The sequence below is a fragment of the Aptenodytes patagonicus genome, chromosome W (assembly GCF_965638725.1).
Source record: "Aptenodytes patagonicus chromosome W, bAptPat1.pri.cur, whole genome shotgun sequence".
Taxonomy (NCBI): domain Eukaryota; kingdom Metazoa; phylum Chordata; class Aves; order Sphenisciformes; family Spheniscidae; genus Aptenodytes; species Aptenodytes patagonicus.
In genome coordinates, this window is record NC_134981.1 from 34886324 (window position 1) to 34908215 (window position 21892).

Consider the following 21892-nt stretch of genomic DNA (forward strand, 5'->3'; position numbering starts at 1 on the left):
AGTATAAAAACACTGTATCCTTGAAAAAAGTACAGAATGCTGGGAAATTTTGGCCCATTTCTCCACGCTCTCATCGGGTCTGCAGATGACAACAAACTGGAGGACCGGTTGGTAGACTCAGTGGCGGGGCTGCCGTTCAGAGAGACCTAGACAGGCTGGAAAAACGGGCTGAAACAGTAAAGCAGGTGCTTCAGCAAATGAAGTCCTCTTTCAGAAGGGCATGTAAAAAGAAAACCAGACCAAGACAGAAGATGGAAAATATGATGTAAAAGAACATCTAGCAAACTACATTGGATTTTTGTTGGAATCCCACTGCAGTCTGTGTAGTTCAGAATATTCATATGTGATTCAGAAAAGGGATACATAATGAGCTGATTAAGTTTATTAGTGATACTAAATCATTCAGTTCACTAATAATAGTAAATGTGAACTTGACAGCTAACAGTTCTCTTGATCAGCGATCTCATGGAGGCAACAGAATGCACTCTCATCAGGTCTGCAGAGGACAAATTGGAGGAATGGTTGATAGACTCAATGGCAGGGCTGCCATTCAGAAAGACCTAGATAGGCTGGAGAAATGGGCTGAAAAGGAACCTTGTGAAATTCAACAAGGTGTCACCCGACACTAAGGGGACAGATAGGTTCTTTTAGGGATCTTTGGCAGAATGACGACGGCACTAAATCGCAGTTACAATTAAAGCTTTATTTTCTTAACAAGATATTATGATTAGTATAGCACAGAATTTATTAGAATGGCACAGGATTTCTACAAGCAGAATCAATATAGTACAATCTATAAGTAGCATAATACAGAATTTATAATACAAGTTAACTTATGATTTCTAATCACCTAGATCCTAACTTATGATTTCTAATCACCTGGACCCTCTGCAGATCGGGTCAAATCTTAATGCACGGTTTGCTGTATCAATATAACAATCATAATCTAGACTTGAAAATCATATAAAAGAATACGAGTCACTCAATCCTCGGAGGAAGCAGACGATGATGGAGGCATCCCTGGCCACTGGGGGGTCACAGGTCTCACTGTCCAGCAGCAGTTCCGGTCCAAGTTCCCCACTTAGGACTTGTAACTGCTTGATTTTACAGACAGTGCTCTGTGTGCTGTTATGCTTCCCTCTTCTGTGATGGGGTCATCAACAACACCTGGTTGGCCAGGTGCCTGGGACCTTCAAGGCTGGTAAGGAAGGGAGTAATCAGCCTGGCGCCCAGGAATCTTGAGGCCAGTAGGGAGGGGAAGAAGAAATCTGGTTTGTCTACTTGGTTCACAGGATCTTCAGGGCCTGATAACGAGGGAAAGGGAATGAATATGTGACCTGCTCGGTCACAGAGAATGGCTGCTTGCCTCATAAAATGGCATTAGTTATGCTAACCATATTACCGGGGATCCGGGAGCAGAGGGTACCGGTCACACCAGGACAAATGCTGAGTCCTGCACCTGGAAAGGAAGAGCCCCCGGCAATGAGACAGGTTGGGCACTGACTGCCTGGAGAGCAGCTCTCTGGAAAGGACCTGGGTATCCTGATGGAGAGCAAGCTGAGCATGAGCTTGCAGTGTGCCCTGGCAGCAAAGGCGGCCGACAGCATCCTGGGCTATATGAACAGGAGCATGGGCAGTAGATGAGGGAAGTGATTATCCTCTGCTACTCAGCAGACACATCTAGAATACTGCAATTTTGCGCCCCCCCCCCCCCCCCCCCCCCCCCACACAGGAAAGACATTGATAAATTGGAGCTAAACACGGAGGGACACCAGGATGCTCAGGGGGCTGGAGCACCTGCTCTGTGAGGAGAGGCTGAGGGAACTGGGCTTGTTCAGTCTGGAGAAGGATAGGCTTTGGGGAGGATCTCAAGGCAGCCTTCCCATACCTATAAGGAGACCACCAAGAGGACAGAGCCAACTGTTCACAGTGGTGCGTGGCAGGAGGATGAGCAACAATGGATATGAGAGATTCAGACTGCAAATAAGAAAAACGCTTTCACCGTGAGGACAGTCAAGTGGTGGAGCAGTTGCTCACCGAGGCTTATGCAATCTCCATAATACATAATATTCACTGTAATGAGCTGTAAATTAGCTATTGCCACTTAAGAAGAGAGATCTGTGTAATACTGTGATTAGTTTTCTGAAAACATTCAGTGCACAGCCATAGTCAAAAAGTAAGCAGGAATTATTAGGATCATAACAAAATGGAAAACATTATGTCATTGTCTAGATTTTTGGTGATCCCACATCTCCAATTTTGCATATAATTTTAGATTACATAATCTCAAAGAAGGATAGAGCAGGGTGAAGCATAATGCAGAAAGGATGATCTGAAGTATGGAAGCTTTTCCATACAAAGGAAGTTTATAACTTTTTTGTTTGGAAAGGATATTACAGAAGACAGATACAAGAGGTCTGTAAAATTATGTATAGCATAAAGATGTTTTAGGAAAAATTGTTTGCTGTCTCTCAGAAGCATTCTTACATTAGCAATTATATCAGCCATAATAGATAGGGCAAAACAATTGGCGCTGAGGACCAGATGTCCACATTTGCATTTTAGAGAACAGGGGCAACTTACTTCCAGTCTCAAGGGCTGAATGCCCATTAGTGGTTGGAGTACATCAGAGCTCTTGGAGCTCATCTTCTGGTTTAGTTTCACCTGAAATTAAATCAATCTAAGTCTACTCCACCAAGGGACACAAAGCACAGTAAGTGGGGGCACTATGAAATCTGGTTCAAAAGTATGCACAAACACATGTAAGAAAAGAAAGTCCTGTCAATGCCGTTTTAACACATTGTTCTGAGCACAGCTTCCAAAGCACTGGGGTCCTAAGCTGCTGGTTGCTGCAAGGGCATGTATGGGGAGGTGTCAGCCTGTACTCGCCTTTTTTCTTACAGTCTTTCAGTAGCTCTATCTGCTGCAGCTCATATCAGAAAGAAGAGACTGGGTCAAAATGACCTTGGTACATCTGATACACTTGTTCTTAGGTAATTTAATCTTTCATGAGCACTTATAATGTAAATGGTTATTATAGTTTGCATATTATTCATTTGGGCACATTTTTAGAGTAAATTTTTCCATCTCATATCTTACATTCTTCAGTCATAGCAAAATGAGGTCAATTTATAAAATTGGGAGAATATTTTAAATTGTTTGTAGTCTTATTTTGAGCATTGCTAGTACCTCAACAGGAGGTTGCAAAAACTTTGGCAGGGACACATGCAACAGATGTGCCTATTCATGCTGTGGTGAAAATCCTTTTTGATTTGCACGTTTTTATGGATATAAAAGTGTGATTTGCACACAACATTGTTTTTGTTATCTAGTAACAGGTTTCTACTAACAGTCCGCCAGACTCCGCTGGCACTGTGCATGCATATTCATGTGATTTGAGTGGAAGTTCTTGTTCAGAGTATAGCAACATAGTCATGCACGAAAAAGTTAAGTAAAGTATATGTTTTAACAAATTCATGCCCGTGTAGAAATTATTTAGGGACTGTATTCGTCAAATAAGATAGGGTTTCTTTTTAAAAAAGGAGCAAATACATTAGAAGGGATTTGGAGCTCCCTCAGCTCTTCTGTTTCATAATTCAAACCCCTACTCCACGTTGCTGTACAGTTTTTGAGAACTCCGCAGCTCTCAGTTTTTTATCTGCAGATGGATGGAATCAGATGTAGAGACACAGCTTATTTCCACTCTAGCTGAAGGTATTTCTCATGTCAGAATTTACTACAGTAGTTACAGTATGGTTCATAGAGTCTGCAGTAACCTTTGTGCATGATCATATAGGGTTTCTAAATCTGATCCTCAGTTTCAGTACTGTACCCAAGTTTATTTGATAATATACTTCAGGGTAAAGAAACAGTTCTTGTTCTTTGTTAGCCTCTGTTAAGTTCTAGAATTCAGTTTATAGAATAGTTGTACTATTGACATTTCAGCTGAAGCTTTATCAATTTACAGATGGTAAAAAATTTCAACAATGGAATTGAAATCTATTCACACTCAGGGAAGCCACAGGGATTACACATGTTGTACAGTAAGTAGTTCCTGATTGTATACATACCTTTAATACAGCACCAACAATTTTTCTGTAGCTTTCTATAGCAAGAACAATTAGAGAATAGCTAGTTTCCTATACTGAAACTGCTGTTCTTGAATGTAGAATGATTATATTACAAAGTCTAATCCGTGATAAACTCAATGCAGGTTTGCTTAAGGTGAATTGCACAGACATATAAATCAAAGATAATATTTGTCTAAATCCTCTAGAAGGTGAGAACTATCAAGTCAAAACTAATGCAGCTACATGTTTGCGTAATTCTCTGATTAGATGTTCCCAAACTGTTGATCCAAAAAACAGCCTTTAGCATTTTGTGTTATATTTACTCTAAGTATAGAAATAAATAAAAAGAAATCATGGGTAGTAGTCTTGACTAAGACTCTCCAGAGAGGATAATATACACTAAAATTAATGTGTAAAAGGAAAAGTAAATGATATAGCATTAGTGATAAAATTAATGTCATTTGCAAATTAAATTAAAACAATTAGAACATAAAATAAATCCAGGATTCATAGAATCATAGAACAGCTCGAGTTGGAAGGGACCCATAAGGATCATCGAGTCCAAATCCCTGCTCCTCGCACGACTACCTAAAACTAAACCATATGACTAAGAGCATCGTCCAGATGCTCCTTGAACTCTGACAGTCTTGGTGCCGTGATCACTTCCCTGGGGAGCCTGTTCCAGTGACCAACCACCCTCTCGGTGAGGAACCTTTTCCTAATGTCCAATCTGAACTTCCCCTGATGCAGCTTCATTCCGTTTCCACGTGTCCTATCACTGGTCACCAGAGAGAGGAGATCAGCACCTCCCCCTCCGCTGCCCCCCTTGAGGAAGTTGTAGACTGTGATGAGGTCACCCTTCAGCCTTCTCTTCAAGCTGAACAAGCGAAGTGACCTCAGCCGCTCCCCATAAGTCTTGCCTTCAAGGCCTTTCACCATCTTGGTCGCCCTCCTCTGGACACACTCTAATAGGTTTGTATTTGACAATAATGTTTAACAAGTGTTGGAAAAGAAATTAAAAAAATACAGGTTTGAAATTGAGGTAAGTTTTTTAATGAGCATTTTTCGGAATTCGGTTACTGAATTATTAACGTTATTTTTCAGTAATCAAAGATACTGTTTTCATAGAATCATAGAATCATTAAGGTTGGAAAAGACCTCTAAGATCATTGACTCCAACCATCAACCCAACACCACCATGCCCACTAAACCATGTCCCTAAGTGCCTCATCTACACGTCTTTTAAATACTTCCAGGGATGGTGACTCAACCACTTCCCTGGGCAGCCTGTTCCAATGTTTAACCACTCTTTCAGTAAAGAAATTTTTCCTCATGTCCAATCTAAACCTCCCCTGGCGCAACTTGAGGCCATTTCCTCTCGTCCTATCGCTAGTTACTTGGGAGAAGAGACCGACACCCACCTCACTACAACCTCCTTTCAGGTAGTTGTAGAGAGCGATGAGGTCTCCCCTGAGCCTCCTTTTCTCCAGGCTAAACAGTCCCAGTTCCCTCAGCCGCTCCTCATAAGACTTGTTCTCCAGACCCTTCACCAGCCTCGTTGCCCTTCTCTGGACACGCTCTAACACCTCGATGTCCTTCTTGTAGTGAGGGGCCCAAAACTGAACACAGTGTTCGAGGTGCGGCCTCACCAGTGCCGAGTACAGGGGCACGATCACGTCCCTACTCCTGCTGGCCACACTATTTCTGATACAGGCCAGGATGCCATTGGCCTTCTTGGCCGCCTGGGCACACTGCCGGCTCATGTTCAGCCGGCTGTCAACCAGCACCCCCAGGTCCTTTTCCGCCAGGCAGCTTTCCAGCCACTCTTCCCCAAGCCTGTAGCACTGCATGGGGTTGTTGTGACCCAAGTGCAGGACCCGGCACTTGGCCTTGTTGAACCTCATACAGTTGGCCTCGGCCCATCGATCCAGCCTGTCCAGATCCCTCTGCAGAGCCTTCCTACCCTCGAGCAGATCAACACTCCCGCCCAACTTGGTGTCGCCTGCAAACTTACTGAGGGTGCACTCGATCCCCTCATCCAGATCATTGATAAAGATATTGAACAAGACCGGCCCCAAAACTGAGCCCTGGGGAACACCGCTCGTGACCGGCCGCCAACTGGATTTAACTCCATTCACCACAATTCCTTGGGCCCGGCCGTCCAGCCAGTTTTTGACCCAGCACAGAGTACACCTGTCTAAGCCGTGAGCCGCCAGCTTCTCTAGGAGAATGCTGTGGGAGACGGTGTCAAAGGCCTTACTGAAGTCCAGGTAGACCACATCCACAGCCTTTCCCTCATCCACTAGGCGGGTCACCTGGTCAGAGAAGGCGATCAGGTTGGTCAAGCAGGACCTGCCTCTCATGAACCCGTGCTGGCTGGGCCTGATCCCCTGGTTGTCCCGCTCATGCCTTGTGAGCGCCCTCAAGATGAACCGCTCCATAATCTTCCCTGGCACCAAGGTCAGGCTGACAGGCCTCTAGTTCCCCGGATCCTCCTTCCGGCCCTTCTTGTAGATGGGCGTCACATTGGCAAGCCTCCAGTCGTCCGGGACCTCCCCCGTTAACCAGGACTGCTGATAAATGATGGAGAGTGGCTTGGCGAGCTCCTCTGCCATGTTTTTATGTTTTAAATTAACATAATTTAAAATTAACATAATTTAAAGCATAACATAAAAAACAAGGGGGTCCATATCATACTTTAAGCAGATCTTTAGCATCTTTAAGCAAATGTTTAGCTCATGCACTTGCATAAAATTTTGTGGTATTGTAATCTAAAACTCTTTAAAAGTAAATCCCTGGAATTTTTTACTTTTTTTCCTAGAGTCAGCATAGCATATTTAGCTGTGAGGCAAATCTTAGCCCCCTTGGAGTCACTGAAAACCATCATAAAACATCATCACTCTCTTCACTAACATGAAGATTTCATGTATAGTCTCCAAAATAACATAAATAATGCTAGAGAGATTCTGATGTATACAGATCTAGAAACTTAATATCTGCACGTGACAAACTGATCCAAATTGTCATTAAAAATAAAGAATAAAAATAAATGCAATGATATCATGATGTCTAACCATCAGTGATTCTCCAAAGGAAGAATTTCTGTTTCAGTAGTCTAGTCAAATTTCTAAATAAAGCAGTCATTAAATGAATACAGGAGGACCAGTTTATCTGGTCCATTATTAAATTAATAAAATTCATTTATTATTAAATGAATACTGGAGAACCAGTAATAACCTATGTTATTACGAGTCAAAAGGTCTCTAATGAACTATCTTAAAAAAGATAGAAAAGAGAGAAAATAATTTTCTTTGGAAGACATGGAAACAATTGTGCTATAAAAGTTCTGGACAAAATATTAATTCAGAAAAAAAAATTCAAAGAAACAGTCAATATCCACCACTGAAAAAGAAAAATAGTGAAATTCCAGCAAAGTTCTGTATTAGGATACTTTTTTTAAAATATATTTCTCAATTATCTTGAATAAGGTCTGAGAGTATTAAAATGAAAGTATTAACATGCAAGTACTCTGTTCCTATAGTATTTCTCTTACTACATGGAGAAGTCAAGGGAGGAATGGAGAGGAAGGATCTTTTGGCAGGGCCCTACACTCAGGCCTTTCTTGGAGTCATAGGATTTTTACTTTCACTTGAAAGGCTGTGTTTGCATCTGCCTATATATTTTTAAGATATAAGCACTAATTTAAAAACTGAATTTTAACCTGGTATGTATCATATAGAGACATAATATTAAAGCAAGCAGGATTTGTTTAGAAGAGTGTTTTGAAAAAAAAATTCAAATACTAGAAATAGGAATTAAAATATATTTGCGCTGTTGAATTATGTATGTACACATACTGATGTGTCTCGATTACTGAAGAATTCAGATGAGTAGACTTAGGGAATCCGGAGATTAATGATTTAAGAGATTAATTACAGTATACGGAGCCTTTCGCTTCTAGATCACTGAATCGAATTCAGTGGAAGAAGGCATCAAAAGAGAGGTATTCATAGATCTGGATGACATAATCAGATAGCATTACTTTACTATAGTAGAGTGTCAAATCCAAACAAACAAGCGTATTATTTGCCAGACGTGGAAGACAGAGTTAGTTTTTAAATCTTTCAAAGTTAAGTCCACAGAGAGCTTCTTGTCCAACAAAGTGAGGAAACCTAGCAGCGAGGTGTGAGATTTCCTGCTTCCATTTGTCCTTTAAATAAATGGGGGAAGGAGGGTTAACTTTTTTGGTACTCAATCTAGTTGCTTTTGTAAAGATTTTTATCTCCTGGTCTGTTTTTCAGGAGGTTTTCAAAGACGCTCAGATACTGTAACAAGGAGGCATTTCCCACATGCTGCTCACAGGATGGACTACATGGACTTTGAGGATGATAGCCGTGGATGGTGGTTTGATATGGACATGGTGATAATCTACATTTATTCAGTCAACTGGGTAATAGGATTTATTGTGTTCTGTTTTCTTTGTTATTTCTTTTTCCCTTTGTAGTCTGTAGTAATCACAGTTAAGGAAAACAGCAGTCATGTAAACCACAATAATATAATAGAAAAAACTTGAAGAAGGCAAAACGTTTGTTTGATATTGCGTTTTTATCATTCAGAATTGTAATAGACTGCATCAAGCATGCTGTGAGGCTATTTGATACTTCTGCTATGTGTGACAAAGTACTCGAGTTTGGTTCCAAATATAATGTGAAATCCAGATCATACTTCATTCAATGGGAGTTTTGCCTTGATTTTGATGGGAACAGGATTCACCCCTAATGTATAAAATAATTACTCTGTAGAAATATACAGTACTGTTTGTTCTTAGGGGAGTTCTGTGTACTACAACAGAATATGATCCATAGAGTCATTTGGGGGTTTGACTCTATATTGACACACTTTGCTCACTCATTGGTGCTTCAATTCCTCATATATAAAAAACAATAAAGATGCTTCCCATTTATAGTCACGTCTTTGGGGGACAGTAGATTATAAACACTGCAGTGCTGCACCATGCTTTATATAGACATTCATCAGAGCTATTTCAATGGCATAATCCAAATCCTGGAAAATTTTGACAATTTATAGGCCTGTCAGCATTCTACTGTGGGGATGTGCTATACTCAGTGCCTGAAATTTTGAGCCTCTTAACCCAAAAGAGAAATGATACTGCACGGTATGCTGACAGTTCATCTTTTCAGCAAATGGCAATCAGAAGGAATCAACTAACAACCCCAAGTTCTGCATGTTAAAGGGACCCTTTTTGTGCAGATTCCCAGAGTAGCACTGTACCTTTTTTTACCCATCCAGATAAGTGCGTTTGGATCCAGCAAGACAGCTAATGGAGGGCAAGCAGCAGGCCTGCTGGCTGTGATACCATGAGACACTAACCCCAGTAAATATTGGAGAAAGAAGCATTCTCCAGTTGTAATTCAGTCTATGCATGACTCTAAGAAATCAGTATCATTATTAAATTGCTGTAACAATTTGAGGTTACTCTCAAGTGTGGGCTCACCAGGACTATGTGTCTACAAGGAGATCATGTAAGAGAACACAGTATTTATTTGCAGCTTTCATGTGACACAATTCTAAAGCACTTTATAGTTATTCTATGTAGAGATTAATGAGTTACAGTACCAAACTGCAGCCAGTTCAGCAATCATTCCATACTTGCTGCTTTACACAGTATTTTCAAATGAAAGTGAAAGAGCACATTACAAGAAGGATATTAGAAATTATTGCAGGAATCAGGTGCTGAAGAATGGTACAAGGTAGTTCAGGAGCTTACTTTTCAGGAAGGTACAAGGAAGTTTTTATTTCTAAGGGCATGACCCTGCAATGTACACCACAGTTTCATCTAGAAAAGCATATGAGTATATGTATGTAGTCCCTCTGGTATCAGGATTTGTGTGGGAGACCTGTGGTTTTTCAGTAGGTGGTGTACTCCCCTGTTCTAGCAGAGAACAAGGAGAAATGTGTTGTGGAAGGTGCCATCTGCCAAATGTGATGCAATGGAATGAAATCAGGGGTTTTATCAGTGTGCTTAACATTAAGCATGTGCTTATGTGTCCTGGTTTCAGCAGGGACAGAGTTGATTTTCTTCCTAGTAGCTGGTATAGTGCTGTGTTTTGGATTTAGGATGAGAACAATGTTGATAACACACCGATGTTTTAGTTGTTGCTAGGTAATGCTTACACTAGCCAAGGACTTTTTAGTTTCCCATGCTCTACTGACTGAGAAGGCTGCAGGTGCACAAGAAGCTGGGAGGGGGGCACAGCCAAACTGGCCAAAGGGACATTCCATACCATGTGACGTCATGCTCAGTACATACACTGGGAAAAGCTGGCCGGGGGGGCCGCTGCTCGGGGACTGGCTGGGCATCGGTCGGCGGGTGGCGAGCAATTGCATTGTGCATCACTTGCTTTGTATATTATTATTATTATTACATTATTATTATTGTTATTATTATTATTTTATTTCAATTATTAAACTGTTTTTATCTCAACCCATGAGTTTTTCTCACTTCTACTCTTCCAATTCTCTCCCCCATCCCACCGGGGGCGGGGGGGGAATGAGCGAGCGGCTGTGTGGTGCTCAGTTGCTGACTGAGGTTAAACCACGACATTATGCTTCTTTGCTGGAGCAGGGCCAGCATGGTCAGTCTCATAAGCTATAAAGTGGTCAGGACCAGAAACTTTCACTTAATCTGAAAAACAGCAGTAAATCAGCTTCTAATATTTAGTTTTCTTACAGGCTGCATAAAATAATTTCTTCACCTCTTTGAGAATATATGTGTAGAATTAAAAATTACAAGTCTAACTACACCGATTGGACTAAATACCTTTTGCTATCTGTCCTGGTTTTGGCTGGGATAGAGTTAATTTTCATCCTAGTAGCTGGTATAGTGCTGTGTTTTGGATTTAGGATGGGAATAATGTGATAACATACTGATGTTTTAGTTGTTGCTAAGCAGTGCTTACACTAAGTCAAGGACTTTTCAGCTTCCCATGCTCTGCCAGGTTGTCGTGGTTTAACCCCAGTCGGCAACCAAGCACCACACAGCTGCTCGCTCCCCCCCCCCTCCCGGTGGGATGGGGGAGAGAATCGGAAGAGCAAAAGTGAGAGCAGTGCAGCAAGCAGCGAAAGCAAAAAGCAGTCGCTAACAAGCACTAGACACCAATATACAGTAAGGCAAGCAAGCCCCATGGCAAGCACAGGAGCCTGTCAATTAAAAGCTAAACAGCAATAACAGCTATAATTTCGATGTAGCACATTCCAATCAAACTTGTCGTTACCTCGAACCCTTCGAGCCCCACGTTGGGTGCCACATTCTCCACCCCTAGCACAAGAAGCTGGGAGGGGGCACAACCAGGACAGCTGACCCAAACTGGCCAAAGGGACATTCCATACCATATGACGTCATGCTCAGTATATAAACTGAGGGGAGTTGGCTGGAGGGCCGGGGACTGGCTGGGCATCGGTTGGTGGGTGGTGAGTGGTTACATCACTTATTTTTCCTGGGCTTTGTTCCTCTCTTTCTCTTGTTGTTTTCCTTTTCATTACAATTTATTATTATTATTAAATTATTTTTATTATTTTATTTCAGTTATTAAACTGTTTTTATCTCAACCCACGAGTTTTCTCACTTTTGCTCTTCCGATTCTCTCCCGCATCCCACCGGGGGGGGGAGGGTGAGCGAGCGGCTGTGTGGTGCTTGGTTGCCAACTGGGGTTAAACCACGACACCATCTTTTTTTAATATGTGCAAGCTTAAGGAGATATAATAATTGAAATTCACCATCACCACGTAGTCATGGTTGTGACAGAAATGCATTTTCTGTAATTACAGTATATCTAGTTACTTTATCTCTACCTAAAGGTGATTGGCTCTATTACTGGTCACATTAGGCATAACATTTTAAAAGCTTTAAGGTTGTAGTAAAACACTTGGTAAATTTCCCTCTTTATATTGATACAAACAAGTCTTTTAAAAGCTAGTTTTTTTATGGTCATAGGCTCATGTTTTGCTACATGCAGATGTGTAGGTCTGTATGTTCAAATATTATCCGTAATTTTAAACATTTTTTTTCATCTATGCCAGGACTGGTATTCTAACTGCATTTTTTGTTTGTCTCTCTAATCTTATGAATTTACTGATCCTATCTCATCAAAGAGAGGGACTGATTCACCTGTTTAGCCAAAATTGCTTCTACCTTTTGATCTCAGAAAATACTAAAGTAAAAAGATGTCATGAAAAATTACATTAACTTAGCTGACATAGTCTTAAATTCCAGTAATAATTTAATTTAAAATATTTTAACCAGGGTATCTGATAAAGCAATATCCTTAAGTAAATATTCGAAAATATATTGAGTCATAGCAAATATAATATAGATACTAACTAATTATATAAGAAAGAGTTCCTTATATCATTTTTAATAGCATGTTACCATGGTTTTATTCTGAAAAAGGCAACATTTACAGCAAGAATTGATGACTGAGGGTGGCTGCATTTTCCTAAATTTAGTAGGAGTGACAATTTTGTATGGCATTTCTAAGTGTGTAGCTGTTCCTTTCTTTGAGGTCTAAACAGTAAACTGTTTCTTGAGCTATATTGTTTTACTTTTATTGGTTGTTATTAATTCCAGGGGACAATTAGTTTTAAAAGATTAAAAATGCACATAATTAAGACTGTTGCAACTTTGAGAGACATCCTCCATAGGAAAAAACCTAGAAGATATAGAGAGGAGGTACTTTTTTTTTGTCCTTTATTGCTTTTTTGAGATACATACTCTTGTAAAAATACAATAACAAGTCGAAGGCTCAATTTTGGTTTTCCTTGAAGTCTGCCTGTAAAATGCTGTTGATATCTCTGGGAGAAAAAGCAGGTCCTTTGTAAGCAATTTTCTGGTTAATTTGATCCTGCTCTGCAAGCTTGTCTTTCTTATCTACAATGATATTAAAATGTTTGCAATAAAATTTGAGTTGTTTGTAATATTTTGCAGTCGCTTCACTAGATTTTGCTTGGTAGAATTAAATTTTAATTTTTTTTTCAATCAATGTCTTGTTTGTTATTGTCCTGGTTTCGGCAGGGATAGAGTTAATTTCCTTTCTAGTAGCTGGTACAGTGTTTTGGATTTAGGATGAGAACAAAGTTGATAACGCACCGATGTTTTAGTTGTTGCTAGGTAATGCTTACACTAGCCAAGGACTTTTTAGTTTTCCATGCTCTACCGACTGAGAAGGCTGGAGGTGCACAAGAAGCTGGGAGGGGGGCACAGCCAAACTGGCCAAAGGGACATTCCATACCATGTGACGTCATGCGCAGTACATAAACTGGGGAAAGCTGGCCGGGGGGGCCGCTGCTCGGGGACTGGCTGGGCATCGGTCGGCGGGTGGTGAGCAATTGTACTGTGCATCACTTGTTTTGTGTATTATTATTATCATATTATTATTATCATTTTATTTCAATTATTAAACTGTTTTTATCTCAACCCACGACTTTTTCTCACTTGTGCTCTTCCAATTCTCTCCCCCATCCCACCGGGGTTGGGGGGGAGTGAGCGAGCGGCTGTGTGGTGCTCAGTTGCCGACTGAGATTAAACCACGACAGTTATCCTCTCTATTCTGTTTCTGATTGGGGTGCAGCTGGGGTTTGTTGAATTTTTTACTACAATTATTACCTCTTTTCATACTAGCAGCCTTTTATTTGTTTCAGTTCATTTCCAGGGAATGGTCAGCTTTTGTCAGAAATCGTCTTGGGGCAAGGTGTGGATCTTAACACATTCTGATAACAAAGAATACTTGGTGCTGGTGCTGTTAGTCCAGACCGATTAACTGTTGAAGGCAACACTCAGAAGTGTATGAGTTTCTTGCCTAGCAGTGGGTATGTTTGTAGCTCTTCTACCTGCCAAAGGTCCAGTTATCTTGCTTCCCTTCACACAATTTAAAAAAAAAAAAAATCCCAAGCAATAGCTGCACAGGGAGTAGCCGCTGTGAAGCACAACAGATTCTTTCACAGCCGTGTACCTGCCCACAGAAGCTGAGATCTAAGTTAAGCCTTTACCAGTATACTACATACATACATGAAATATTTACCGTATGTCAACAACAGCATTACCAGAGTTACTGATATTGGGATGGAAAAGGATGATGAAGAAGCAGAGTTTAGGTTTATTTTGTCCTTTTTAGAGAAAAGTAGTGGTGATAACATGAACCTCTGGGAGGAAGAGTAGCTATTGTAGCTATCATATGACAAGTAACTATCTCAACGGTGCGTAGCGTTGCTTTTGTGGATTTGTTTTCAGCATCTTTTGTCCTTGGCAACCCCAACTACTTCATAACTGTGGGTTGCACAGTCCAACTCTACATGGGGAGTCACAGGCTGCCAGAAAAGACGAAGGTAGGACATCGAGAACATTCTACTGGTGTTCAGCCCTGCACCCAGGCAGATGCTGAGAGAAAGGAGGCAAGATATGCTGTGGATTGCTCTGGGCTAGATGTGGAGCAAGACAACAAGCTCTCCTTGGAGATACCCATTATTTAGCAGAAAGTGCTAAGACAGACAGTATTAACAGACAGTGAGATGGATTTAAAACTGGCTTAACAGCCAAGCTCAGAGGGTTTTGATCAGTGGCACAAAGTTTACCTGGAGGCAAGTAACTAGCGGTGTACCCCGGGGGTCAAAACTGGGTCCTATCCTGTTCAACATCTTCATTAATGATCTGGATGATGGGGCAGAGCATACCCTTAGCAAGTTGCAGGTGACAAAACTGGGAGGAGTGGCTGATACATCAGAGGGTTGTGCTGCCATCCAGAGGGACCTTGACAGGCTGGAGAAATGGACCAACAGGAACTTCATGCAGTTCAACAAGAAGTGCAAAGTCCTGCACCTGGGAACAGCCCCAGGCACCAGTACATGCTGGGGGCCACCCAGCTGGAAAGCAGCTCTGCAGAAAAGAACCTGGGGGGTCCTTGTGGACACCAAGTTGAACATGAGCCAGCACTGTGCCCTTGCAGCAAAGAAGGCTAATGGTATCCTGGGCTGCATTAGGAGGAGTGTTGCCAGCAGGTCAAGGGAGGTGATCCTTCCCCTCTGGTCATCACTGATGAGGCCACACCTGGAGTGCTATGTCCAGTTCTGGGCTCCTCTGTGCAAGAAAGATATAGAGCTACTGGAGAGAGTCCAGCAAAGGGCCACTAAGATGATTAAGGGACTGGAGCATCTCTCATATGAGTGATTCTGTGAAGTCATCACATAAGATTTATCAGGTTGAGGACTAGAAAAAGTAGATCCTTCAATAATGGGCAAATAAACCAGAAAGTTCTGAGTAGAACATCATGTTTTCCCTTAATAACACAAGGCTGGAAGAACTTGGCCCACATTTATGTCTGTTTCTGTTCTTTTCTATAAGAATCTGTAATTCTCTGGCTGGAACAATTCAAGATTTTTTTTTCTCTCACTGGTATCTTGAGTCAATACAACCAATCTCTCTTTGGGTACCAGTTCAAACTTTAAGGGGTTATCTTTCCTCATACTTATTGAAATCTGTTGTTGTTGTTGCAGTCCTCTAATGGTAAAGTTTAGAAGAGTAGCAAGGAAAGAATCACAAGAAATCTAATTGTATTATTCCGGTATGAGTCATCTTACTGTCAGAAATAGATATTCAGAATTTATTATTTAAACTGACGTTTTATTATTTTTTAAATTTTAAAGTCTAAAATCTGATTTCTTACAGGTAAAGGTTTGAATTCAAATTTCCAAAAGCACCTCCTAATTTTGGGTGCCTCAGTTTGGCATTCCCAACATGAGGCCTTTCTTCTAAAGGGACCTGATGCGGAAGAACTGAAGATCACCTTTCTCCAAAATAGGTTCTTTAGGATTTCTTATGTTGGGAGCCAAAGCCTGATAAACCTTAAATACACCTATTTATGATGGACTTCAGCAGTGATTCAGATCCCAGCAGAATCAATGGGAGTAATCATTGTAAAGATCTGGTTTCTCATATATATGTGCAACTGGATTTTTGTCTTACAAACTTTTTCCATTACTGTAAAAGATATTCTGATGGAATTTCTGAAATGAGTTTTCAGAACTTCCTGCAGCACAAGCAAGTTCAAATTTTATGTTTACTTACATTTGATTACCCTATGATTGAAAGTAAACTAAACCTCCAGTGTCTTAGACATATTAGGATTTCTTTCTTGCTGTGATGTAATCCTGAAAAATACATACTGTCAAAATTAACTTAATAAAATAACTTAGTTAAAACTAACTTAATAATAATCTATTTCATTTTCCATCAAACATTTTCTTCAGTTGAAATATTTCTACATTTCCTGTAAGGCTTTAAAATGTAATCCTATTTGAAAGTACTTTCCAGTGTTATGCTGTGGAAGTTTAACCATAAAATGTAATCTTTAATTTAGGACATTTCACTTTTCACTTGATTATATTTATACAGAGTGATTTCTTCTTAAAAAAAAAATGTGATTTCACTAAAATTATTTTATTAGAAATTAACAGACAGATCCTACAGGACAAACTTCATTTCTGATACACACTGGAGAAAATGTGCTGAATAAGCTGACAAATCTGATCTGAGGAATAGTCCTGGGCAAGTCAGCAGATTGACACTGTAGAACAAAAAGCAGAGGGCTCGCTTCTCAAGGAAAGGCTCTCAGCAGGAGAGAGTTACATAGGAAACCAAATGGCTTTTCTTGCCCTTTGAATGCTGTGCAGGGCACTCTACATATTTGGATACACAGTCTCCACTGGCAGTTTAGGGTCAGCTTTTGTCCTCTAATGCACAGGTGTCCCATGCAAGTCCTTGGGAGTTATCCAGGGCATCTGATGCAGACGTTGATTTTCCTTTTCTTCTTCATTGAAACATTCCTGAATATTGCCAGTTTTCTTAAGGTCTTTTGCTTGACCTGTGACTGCTGAACAGTCAAGGAGACAAGATGATGTGCTACTGTTTTTCATTACTTTTTGCCTTTTGGGGCTGCTCTGCCATTTCAATCGGTTGCTGTGCTGAGGCATGACATACCCCCCCTGAAACTTTGAACTTATACCCAGGTAAGAATCTGTGACCTAATTTATTTTACAGCCTTTAATGAAAATTGTGGCAAATGTAAACAGAAGGAAAATATATACCCTGCCAAAGTACTGCACAAAACACTTTGTAGCACTAAATATAAACAAAACCCAAAGATCTTTTCAAAGTGACTTCTGGGTTCCTGTATAGAAGTTCCCTATAAAGGTTTCCAGGAGCCAGAGCATGGTTGGTTCTTGCAAGGAACCAACCATGAAGGTGTGCAAAGTAGCAGATAAGCAAAGGACAGCAAAGCAGCCGCTGCCAGGGAGGTACTGGATAGCAGTACTGGGTAGCAGTGGCAGGTACTGGATGTCTTTCAGCCTGGCCTAGAAAAAGGAAGGTCAGTGTTAACGACACAAAGCTATTTTACTGACTGCTGTCTAGAAAACAGCTGACTATTCCCTCAGCTTTGTTTGAGGCTGGTAGGAAATGAGAACAGGAACAGAAGAGTGGCTTATGAACCTCATCATATCTGAAGATGAAAGCCCTCGAGGTCCTGGCTCAGCCTGCCTGGACCTGGTTTCCTAAGGGCTTTCAGGGGCATAAGGCCTTTACACATTAATCCTTGGGAGGGAAAGCATGCTCCTTCATTCAGGCTTGCTTATGATGCATGAAAAATGTCCCATAGGATTGTTTGAAATTTCAAATGTATCTTTTAGCACTTCCTTTAATATTGTAGCAGCAGTCAGTATCCTGTGTGTACTTAACTAAGTAATTTTTAATTTGAAAAATATTCTAGACCTCAATACTACAGCATATCCTAACCAGATAGTCCTCTGGCACCCATCAACAATGCTGCCTTCCCTCAGCCACATTTTTTAATGTCCGTTCTACTTTATAGAATTTGGAAAGACTCCTTCAGCTTCATGCCCTCCACATCTCAATACTAATTTACAAGTAAAATAAAACTCTTCCCATGCTTTCTAGATTGATGTTATACAAGTGATACATATCACTAAGATACTGTATTAGTGATGGCTTATTTAAATTTGCAGTTTGGTTTTAGGATGCAGTAATTATATTCTGACTTTTCACTAGATATCATTTTAACTTAATAATAATCTATTTCATTTTCCATCAAATGTTTCCTTGAGTTGAAATATTTCTACATTGCTGGTAAGGCATTAAAATGTAATCAGGCAATCACTTAAAATATACTGCACATGTAATCTTTTATGTTCAAACAAGAGGATGAAGCAGAAAAAGTAAATGCCATCAATAAAAAGATCATGGTAAGTCATTTGATATTGATGCAAGCATTAAAAATTAATTATATAAAATCCTTTTTACTCTGTCATAAAAAAATGAGTATTAAAATGCTAATCATGTAATGTACTCCACTGTTTTCTGAGCTGGAGAATGAAATTCAGACTGAGCAGAAGGGAAATATGCATGTAGCCTCACTGTATTACCTGTATAAAATAAAGGATGTTAGATATTGACATAAAAATCTAGATGACCATCCTGTTCAATGAACAGTGAAAAGTAATACTTTAAAGAATCCTATCTAATCCCAATCTCCCTAAAATAATCCCTGGTTTGGGGGTATTAACTCTTCATATAATTAGGTTGCTATCCAAGAAATATTGTTTAGACTTACAATCAAAGTGTGAAAATAACTGAAATTCACAAAAGCCTGTCCTTAATCCATGCAGATTATAAATCCTTGGGGATGTACATGATTCCAGAATTCATTACCAGTCATAGCATGGCATCTGATGGTGCCTGAAAGACAACATGTTCCAATTAGAAACATATGAGGTAAGAATGTGTTTGCCTTGCAGATGGCTCTAGCTAGCTAATGTATGCATTTCATCTGTCAAAAGTTAAACTAGTTCTAAAATAATTTGAATTAGACTTTGGGGGAGAAAGAATATGCTAGTTTTCTTGTATATCTTATCAAGCAGAGAATGTTTGCAAGAAGTTAATGTTACAGGCAATTTGTAGCCCTATCTGGTTCCATCTTAAAAAAGTGGACCCCGCTTTTTATTTTTTTAAAGACGTGTGAATTAAATGAACGTAGAAGTTAATAATAATGGTCTTAAAGAGCACAGATTTTTCCAATGCATATAGCACAATTTTACATGAACAGCAATTGCATGACCTACAAAATTGTTTGATAGTTTTGTATTATACTCACCTAGGAGTTAAGGCAACCAAACTCATTTTTATTTGTCATTTGGACAGTGACTTAAATTCTAAACAACAAAAAAAGACATAATGGCATTAAATTACCAAGCTGTACTGATATTTTTATTTAATTCTGCTTAAGACAGGAATATAGTATAATGATAACAATACCATAAATCAAGATATCCTTCTCTTTCCTTAGCTATTATTCCCTAAGTGACTTATTTTCAGAGTGATTTACAGGTCAAATTCTCATTATTTTGAATCTCTGTCCTGGTTTCAGCTGGGATAGAGTTAATTTTCTTCCTAGGAGCTGGTACAGTGCTGTGTTTTGGATTTAGGATGAGAACAAAGTTGATAACGCACCGATGTTTTAGTTGTTGCTAGGTAATGCTTAGTCAAGGACTTTTCAGCTTCTCATGCCCTGCCAGCGAGAGGCTGGGAGGGGGCACAGCCAGGACAGCTGACCCAAACTGGCCAAAGGCATATTCCATACCATGTGACGTCATGCTCAGTATATAAACTGGGGGGAGTTAGCTGGGAGGCGGTGACTGCTGCTCGGGAACTGGCTGGGCATTGGTTGGTGGGTGGTGAGCAATTGCATTGTGCATCACTTGTTTTGTATATTCTTTTCTCATTTTTATTATTATTATTTTCCCTTCCTTTTCTGTCCTATTAAACTGTCTTTATCTCAACCAAAGAATTTTACTTCTTTCCCGATTCTCTCCCCCATCCCACTGGGGGTGGAGGGGGAGTGAGCAAACGGCTGTGTGGTGTTTAGCTGCCTGCCGGGTTAAACCACAACAGTCCTTTTGGCACCCAACGTGGGGCACAAAGGGTTGAGATAACGACAGATCTGACCAGAGTGTGTCAAGGCAAATTTGTTATAAGCATTCATCATATTGGTTTAACAGTCGCTGGTCACAATGTTGATTAATATGCTCTCACAGTTTCGTGCTTGCTCTCACAGTTGTGTTATGTAACACCTTACTTGCTGTATATGTTCCCTGTTGTGCTGTTTATCACCTCTGGGAGCTGGACTAAGGATATCATTTTGCTGCACTGTGTAACACTACTGGTTTATGATGTGATAAAATTACTGGTCATGAGACTAATTTTTGTATTTCTCCTTTTGAATTTGTACTCATCATTGCCGTCATCTCCGTACCTCGGGTGACACCTCTTGGAAACTATTAATAATGACACCTTTTACCTTTTCTTCTCGGGGAAACAATCAATCGGGGAGATGGGGGGGACATTTTCCCCAGCTCCTTCACCTTCCCTTTCTCCTTCAGGCTAGTTACAACAGCTCTTGAGAAATTTGAATATCCTTGGGATGTTCAAACCAGCATGTTCCTATTGCTCTGTCTCCTGAATGTGGTTCAGGTCTTGTTTAAGGTTAAACAACTCTTTAAGAATACCATCCAGAGATCTACCCCAACGACAGGCACTGCGGCTACTCAAATCCCAGCGACAGGCACCGCAACTACTCCAGCCCCTACGACAGGCACTGCAGCTACTCCAACCCCCGCAACAGGCACTGTGGCTGAACCAGAGAACCAACCCATGCCGGTAGAAGTCGCCCCTATACACAAGAAGAAATACACAAGAAAATCAACTCGTTTAGTAAGGGATGAAGATGAGCCAGGGCCATCACGAGAACAGTAGGACGAAGAGGCAGAACCCATAAATGAGATGGTAACCACCCGATCCCTATCCCTGAGTGAGCTGTGAGATATGTGAAAAGATTTCAGCCGTCGTCCAGGTGAGCACATTGTCACCTGGCTGCTCCGATGCTGGGATAATGGGGCCAGTAGCCTGGAATCAGAGGGTAGGGAAGCCAAGCAGCTGGGATGCCTTTCCAGGGAAGGGGGCATTGACAAAGCGATTGGAAAAGAGGCACAAGCCCTCCACCTCTGAAGGCAACTCCTCTCAGGCTTGAAGGAAAGGTATCACTTCAAGGAAGATGTCATATGTCACCCAGGCAAGTGGACCACCATGGAGAGAGGTATCCAGTACCTGAGGGAATTAGCCGTGCTGGAGGTGATTTATGATGACCTGAACAATGAGCAGTTATCCAAAGATCCAGATGAAGACAAGTGCACACGACCCATATGGCAGAAGTTTGCACAGAGTGCACCATTGTCATATGCCAACTCATTGGCACTAATGACCTGGAAAGACGGAGAGGGACAAACGGTGGATGAATTGGCTGGTCAACTCTGGCAATATGAGGAAAGTCTCTCTTCCTCCCTCGTCTCGGCTGTGGAGAAACTGTCCCGGGCGATCCAGCAACTCAGAGAGGATAGGTCCTACTCCTCACCTGTACGGACCAGTATCTCAGCCCTTAGGAGTAAGCATCCCTCTGCTCAAGAGAGAGGATACAGTGGATAAACACCACGGGCCACCCTGTGGTTTTACCTGCATGACCATGGAGAGGACATGAGGAAGTGGGATGGAAAACCTACCTCGACACTAGAGGCACGGGTACGTGAGTTGCAAGGAAAAACAATCACAAGAGGGGGTTCTTCCAGGAAAATTGCTGCTCCAGTTTCCAGTGAGCAGTTCCACAGACAGTGTAGAAGGGCTGATTTTG

At 40.9% G+C, this 21892-nt stretch overlaps 1 protein-coding gene across 1 annotated transcript in view; it reads left to right on the forward strand.

The window, feature by feature from the left end:
- The window catches only part of LOC143172019 (E3 ubiquitin-protein ligase RNF180-like), a 95577-nt gene extending 86979 nt beyond the window's left edge, over positions 1–8598 (forward strand). Inside the window, exon 7 of the mRNA XM_076361234.1 lies at positions 8372–8598. Coding sequence (XP_076217349.1) covers positions 8372–8574 — 203 coding nt within the window. The 3' untranslated portion in view covers positions 8575–8598. The remainder of the gene's footprint in view (positions 1–8371) is intronic.
- Positions 8599–21892: the final 13294 nt, after the last annotated feature.